This window comes from Vicia villosa, linkage group LG3, assembly GCF_029867415.1.
Source record: "Vicia villosa cultivar HV-30 ecotype Madison, WI linkage group LG3, Vvil1.0, whole genome shotgun sequence".
Lineage (NCBI taxonomy): Eukaryota > Viridiplantae > Streptophyta > Magnoliopsida > Fabales > Fabaceae > Vicia > Vicia villosa.
In genome coordinates, this window is record NC_081182.1 from 204,271,446 (window position 1) to 204,278,880 (window position 7,435).

Sequence of the window (7,435 nt, forward strand, 5' to 3'; positions counted from 1 at the left end):
ATCAAAAACATTCAACAACAAAATAAGTTCAACAACAACATAAGTGACTGTATAAGAACTTACAACATTAATAACATTCAACAATAACAACATCAACATTCAACAACAACATTCAAGTTCAAAAACAACAATAACATAGACATGAACAACAACAACAACAACAACAACAACAACGTAAACATCAACAACAAGAACATAAACGTATCTTACATGCATGATGAATGGTTTACATACTAGAAATATGACGAATAAGTAAAAGATTTTTGTTCTCCTTTCTTTGGCTTCCTACTCTGACATTTTTTTTATTGTTTTGTAAAAGGGAAACTCAAGAACGAACCTAAATACCTTGCTAGTTATGGTTCATCTGACCCCGAGTGAGGCCATAGAACTATACTTGGCGTTGGGTGTTAGGTGAATGAGGATTAGCATCTACAAGGAGTGTTAGCGGGATGATCGCAATTGTATTTGTTGTTTGGAAACATGGTATTCCTATCGCAATTGCATCTACTTAGGATTTGTTATATTATTTATCAGATATTTCTTATAATTTATTACTTTTAACTAAATCATGTTTATGTTTTGCAGTACTTCGATGAAGTCAAGTGTGCTCATTACACGAGACTTCAGTTGGAAGAAATAAAAGAGGAATTGTGTCAATATTTTATTACGCAAAGAATCATATAAGGTATGAATCAAAGAGGATTTCTGCTTTAGTGGTCATAAACTAGTTATTGTTTTCTGTTAGAGGTTTTAGGTAGAAGGTTGGTTAGAATTGTTAGTTATTGAAATTTTGTTAGTTTGACAAATAGGAAGGTTAGTTAGTCTCAGGGAAAGTTATGCTATTAGAACTAAATAGGTTAGTGAATGTTAGTTTTTGATAGCATAAAAATCTGTTAGTTGGTTATAGATATATTAGTAAGAAAAGTTAATTGGAAATTGTGATGAAGTCTATTAGAGATATATATACTTGACTTAACTTGAATGCGGATCAAATAGAATGCTCGACTTCCAATTATATGCATTTATGTGTAGCTGTTCGAAATGGTAAATTGAGCTTGGAATTTTTGTATGGATGATATGCTGTAGTATCTTGGTTTCTTCTTTAAATTTGGTTTTCTGGTTTTATGCAGGGGCAGTTCATGATTGGTGTAGCAGGGCATTGGTTGAATTGAGATATGGCTAAACTTGAAGTGAGGATATGCAAGATAGAATCAAAAGGTTTTATTGAACATGGCTTGGAATGATGAGAATGATGTTGGAACTTGTAGAATAGGTGGGATTGGTTTAGTTGTTTAGGGATGATTTTCTTATTGTTATAATGTAATGTGAATTGGTTTAGTTGTTATGGTCATGTTAGAAATATGTGAATCGGTGTATATATATTTTGGATTAATTATAGTGATATATAATGTAATGGTATAATTTATAATGCATTTTTTGTATATAATCGAAATCGCTTCTTTGTTGAAATAATGAGATTACTGATATAATGGGATTACGATTGTAAATTATAGGTTTATGGGATAACAATGATAAATTATAGGTTCATGAAATAATGCTGCCAAAAATGTAGGTTTAGAAATCAAGAAAATAATAGGTTTATTAAAAACACTAACGAAAGCGCTTTCTAAGTAAAAGCGCTGCCTTAGGCCTATCTATGAAAGCGCTTTTTAAGAAAAAACGCTTTCATAGATAGGCCTAAGGCAACGCTTTTACTTAAAAAGCGCTTTCTTAAGCCTACTTTAGAAAGCATAAAATACATTCTAAAGTATGCCTAAGAAAGCGCTTTTCAAGAAAAAAGCACTGCCTTAGGCCTATATATGAAAGCACTTTTTAAGAAAAAGCGCTGTCTTGGGCCTACCTAAGACTGCTCTTTTGCCTAAAGAAAAAGCGCTTCTAAAACCTATAGCAGAGCCACCTACGGCAGCGCTTTTAAGCGCTTTTAAAGCCCAAAAAAAGCGTTGTCATAGGTCTTTTATGGCATAGTGTTGGCTAGAATTAATAAATTTCACCATTTCTAGTTCCTTTCCAATGAGATGTAAACAATTTCTTGAGACAAAACCGTGCAACCTGGAATAGAAAGAAGTGTTATACCGATGCTCAATATTGACAATACTTTTTTGAAATGACACTCTGATTGAACCGAGCTGCAATGTTATACTTGGATCTCTCACCCACCACGCGAGTTTCCAAAATTGCTCCTCTGCTTCCATAGATGTACCTCCAGAAGCACCTTATTTTTTTTAAAATTTCATTTTTTCCGTAAGTGTATATACGGAAGCGTTAAAACATAGTCATGAAATCTTCCGTAGCTACATCTATGGATAGTTTTGAAAATAGTGTTCCGTAGATGTACCTACTGAACGTTCTGTTATATTTTCAAATCAACTACATTTCACTACTAAACTCCAACTTTTTTTAACAAAAATGGAACATCAAATTATAGTTAATCAAAGTAAATGGAAAACCTCAATTGCACTACTTTGATTTACTATAATTTGATGTTTTATTTTTGTTATAAAAATTGAGTTTTTGAGTGAAATACAATTGATTTAAAATATAACAGAATATTTTGTAGGTATATCTATGGAACACTCTATTTTCAAAACCTTCCGTAGATATGTAGCTACGTAATATTTCATTTAATATGGGATTTTTCCAATTAATTTGGGATCTTCCCAAATTTTACCGTGTTATAATGCTTCCGTAGATGCACCTACGAAAAAAACCAATTTTTTTTAAAAAAATTGCTTCCGGAGGTACATCTACGAAAGCAGGAGCATAAATAGAATTTCGCCGGGTGGCTAAGGGATTCAAGGGATGGATTGAGAAATTCTCTAATTTTAGGATTATAACAACATGACTATTTGAACTATATTAAATTTAAATATTTTAATTTTAATTTATTATTTAAATTTAAATCTGAAATATATAAGAGGGAGATTTTTTAACATATATTTTAAAAATGATATATATATATATATATATATATATATATATATATATATATATATATATATATATATATATATATATATATATATATATATTAAAACTATTATTTATTTATTTATATTAATTTCTTCTCCATTATAATTTTTTCTTCTAAAAATTATTTATATTTATTTTATATAATTTAAGAACAATTTGATTTTATTTTTATATTTAAATTAGTAAGTTATTATTTAACCATAGAAATTTGTAAAATAAATGAAAAAAGAAAGAGAGAAAAAAACATAAAATAAAATTAGAGTTGGGCAAGAATTACTATCAACATGACATATGAGCATATAGTTAGACTAAAGGCTTAAGGCTAAGTTGCTATCATAACAATCTTGAATTTATATTAAGTAGATCTGAAATAAGAGAAACAAAATTATACCAAGCTACCCGTTTATAAAAAGAGCAAAGCCAACTCAAAGAGGATAACACTATCTCCGACATATAATCTATGAAGCTAAAAGTCTCATTTTTAAAAATAACCGCATTCCTCTTTAACCATAAACACGTACCACACCGTTTCTAGCCAAATCTCCACTCCGATAGTCTTCTTTGTCTTGCTAGCCAACCTATCACAATGGTGGAAGAAATTCACGAATTCCTCTAAAGTCATCTCTGTGAAGGCTCCAAAAACTTTAAAAATTACAGTTGTTGTATTATATTAATTCTCAATTTTTTTGTAACACTATTAAAAACTATAGTTGTTGTATTATAATATTTCCTATTTTTTGTATAAAAAATTGATAGATATACTCTTTTATGTTTTTATTATTTCTAATAGTTTGCCGTGTATTTAAAAATAAAATTTAAAACAACGGTGAATAAAATAGAGATTATATATATATTTTTTTAAATCATTAAAAAAAAATTTTCTTAACAATTAGGAGAAAGTCTCACTTAAAATATATTACAAATATAAAAATACTAGAAGCTTAAAACTTGATGTTCTCTTAAAAATTACTAGAAGCTTAAAACTAGAAGCTCTCTAAGTACATGTTTGTTTCAGTTTTAAAAATTATTAATTTTTTCTTTTTATTTTTGAAAATAGATTTTTTAAAATCGTTTTTTAAAATATTACAATTTTTTATATTTATTTTTTCTAAAATGAAACACTAATTTTAACATCCTATAACATAAACATATATTATTGAATATCAAAACTTAGTCAAAATCATAACTTTTAAAAAAAATTGTATTTTAAAAATGACTTTTATGAAAATCTATTTGAAATAGCTTCAAAATTAAATAATTTTTATAAAATTTTTTTCTCTATAAACTAATGCTCTCTTTAAAATTACTAGAAGCTTAAAACTAGAAGCTCTCTAAGCACAACGTTTGAAGAAACTACTTAAACTTTTATTTTTTTAAGAAAAGTTAGACAAAAGATATTTTTATTAACTCAACATGAAGAAATTCCAACTCAATAATAACACATAAGTGTGCAGCAGATGTGATCCATATTACTTTGTTATCATAAGAGAAATTCTCTTGAAAAAGAATTTGTGTGACGAATCAATTGTTAACACTGTCTAGTCATTTCATTAATTCATATATAAAGCATCCTCCTTTTCCATAAGAATGTCCAGATTCATCAAATTCAAACAAAACTCCACCACCTCTTTTCATTTTGCCACCTCAATTTTGTACATTTTCACACACGTCTATATGCATGGTTCAGCATGGCCAAATGTTGGTGCATGTTAATTATATAACTTTCCTTCTATATCTATAAATACCCTCTCATATCACTGCACTTTATTCATCCACACAACAAGCTAAGTGAAACATTAGTTCAAATCAACATGGCTGCTATTACAATGAAAGCTTCATTTCCATTTTTGATGCTGCTGGGAATTGCTTTACTAGCGTGTGTCTCTTCTAGACCTGATCAAGAGAATCCATTTATCTTCGAGTCTAACAGGTTTCAAACTCTTTTTGAAAATGAAAACGGTCACATCCGTGTTCTCCAGAAGTTTGACCAGCGTTCCAAAATATTTGAAAATCTTCAAAACTACCGTCTTTTGGAATATAAGTCCAAACCTCACACCATATTTCTTCCACAACAAACCGATGCCGATTTCATCCTTGTTGTCCTAAGTGGTAATTTATTATTTATCAAGTTAAATATTTAAAACTAATCACACATAGTTTATTTATTTTAAAAAACGGTATTTATTACTTTACATGTTTGTTTTGTAAGGATAAATTACATTCAATTTTAAAATATAATGTTAATTGTAACTTTCAGGAAGAGCTATACTCACAGTGTTGAAACCCGACGATAGAAACTCCTTCAACCTTGAACGTGGAGACACAATAAAACTTCCTGCTGGCACCGTTGCTTATTTGGTTAACCGAGACGACGACGAAGATCTTAGAGTATTAGATCTTGCGATTCCCTTAAATAGACCTGGCCATCTTCAGGTAATATATATAGTCAGTTAATGTTTATCTTTTCTTATATCAAATATGGTTTGCGCGTTGTTGTAAGAAATTTTTTAGGGATCTCTACCATAACATAACTACAACAATTGCGATTGTATTTAAACCTATTTTACTGTAAAGATTTTCTAATGATCTTAAGATTATTTTTGTCCTTTTCAACAGTCTTTCTTATTGTCTGGAAATCAAAACCAGCCTTCCATCTTATCTGGGTTCAGCAAGAACATTCTACAAGCTTCCTTCAATGTAAACATAACACACACAATTTCTTCATTCTTTATGTATCTGTTTGGTTTTCTATATATATGTGTTAATATTCACTTTTTCTTTGTATATATTGTAAAAAACTATAGACCGATTATGAAGAGATAGAGAAGGTTCTTTTGGAAGGGCATGAGAAAGAGACACAACAAAGAAGAAGCCTTAGGGATAAGAGGCAGCAGAGTCAAGAAGATGATGTAATAGCCAAATTATCAAAGCGCCAAATTCAGGAATTGAGTAAAAATGCAAAGTCTAGCTCCAAAAGAAGTTTATCCTCTGAATTTGAACCATTTAACTTAAGAAGTAGCAATCCTATCTATTCCAACAAGTTTGGCAAATTCTTTGAAGTCACTCCAGAGAAAAATCCACAACTTCAGAACTTGGATATACTTGTTAATTCTGTTGAGATTAAGGAGGTATGGTAAAATGATTTTATACTATAGCAAACTAACTATATTACACACCGAGATTTCACTTGATCAAATTCGAATTGTTCTACATGATTTGATTTTTGCATGATAAAGTTATATTGTAAAACTTTTGTTAATAAGTTGACATCTTACAAGTAACTAAGTTTTATATAGTCAATAACATGCTTTGTGTATAGAACATATACCAAAAATATTTATTTAATTTTCTTTAAAAATTAAATTCCAGGGATCTCTATTGTTGCCATACTACAATTCGAGGGCCATAGTAATAGTAACAGTTAACGAAGGAAATGGAGATTTTGAACTTGTGGGTCAAAGAAATGAAAACCAACAAGGACAGAGAAAAGAAGACGACGAAGAAGAGGAACAAGGGGAAGAAGAGATAAACAAACAAGTGATAAATTACAAAGCTAAGTTGTCTCAAGGAGATGTTTTTGTAATTCCAGCAGGTCATCCAGTTGCCATAAGAGCTTCCTCAAATCTCAATTTGCTTGGATTTGGTATCAATGCTGAGAACAACCAGAGGAACTTTCTTGCAGGTATATCATATTATCACTCATTCACTCTCTCTATATATTCATTTTATGTATGTATTTTAAAAGTCTGGTTCTATTAAATCAAAGAGAAAAAATAATCAAGATATTCTTTTTTTATGGTGATTGAAAATTTGAAGGCGAGGAGGACAATGTGATTAGCCAGATACATCGATCAGTGAAAGATCTTGCATTCCCTGGATCAGCTGAAGAGGTTGATAGACTATTAGGAAATCAAAAACAATCTTACTTTGCAAATGCTCAACCTCAGCAAAGAGAGAGAGGAAGCCATGAAACAAGAGATCGTCTATCTTCAATTTTGGATGCTTTTTAATGAATGAGCAAATAATATGCATGTATGCTATCAAGATATATAGCTCATAGTGAGCAAATAATAAAACAATGTTCTCTGGTAACTATATTTATATTTCGAGTTTTATCCTATGAATAAATAAATAAAGAGTATTTTGATGATCCTCTTAACTACTATGTTTTTTTAGTAATACTCTTTTATACTAGTATGAGTATGTATTATTCAATCAACCATAAATAGTTAATTAAACCCTTAAATTAAAATTTTAGTTATAATTTGATAATGCAATTAAAAATGGGCCTGTATATGCCACTATTAGTATTTTTCCATAATTAAATTTGTAAATCCTAAAGAAAAATCACATAGGAAAATTAAAAAAAAATTTAAATCGTATTCCAATAAAAATTGTCATACTACGAGCAAACGACAAATGTTATAATAGTATGGGCTTAGAC

At 29.4% G+C, this 7,435-nt stretch overlaps 1 protein-coding gene across 1 annotated transcript; it reads left to right on the forward strand.

The window, feature by feature from the left end:
- Positions 1-4,744: 4,744 nt before the first annotated feature.
- On the forward strand, positions 4,745-7,141 carry LOC131657171 (vicilin-like). The gene is made up of 6 exons (XM_058926649.1): positions 4,745-5,100; positions 5,249-5,424; positions 5,608-5,688; positions 5,796-6,119; positions 6,361-6,673; positions 6,808-7,141. The coding sequence occupies exons 1-6, from the start codon at positions 4,803-4,805 to the stop codon at positions 6,999-7,001; spliced, it is 1,386 nt and encodes a 461-aa protein (XP_058782632.1). The 5' UTR covers positions 4,745-4,802; the 3' UTR covers positions 7,002-7,141.
- Positions 7,142-7,435: the final 294 nt, after the last annotated feature.

Excerpts from the sequence above, each read along its gene's own strand:
- LOC131657171 (XM_058926649.1), top strand. The coding sequence starts at position 4,803 with ATGGCTGCTATTACAATGAAAGCTTCATTTCCATTTTTGATGCTGCTG. Across the intron at positions 5,101-5,248 it reads CATCCTTGTTGTCCTAAGTG|GAAGAGCTATACTCACAGTG; the intron begins GTAATTTATTAT and ends TGTAACTTTCAG. Across the intron at positions 5,689-5,795 it reads TTCTACAAGCTTCCTTCAAT|ACCGATTATGAAGAGATAGA; the intron begins GTAAACATAACA and ends AAAAAACTATAG.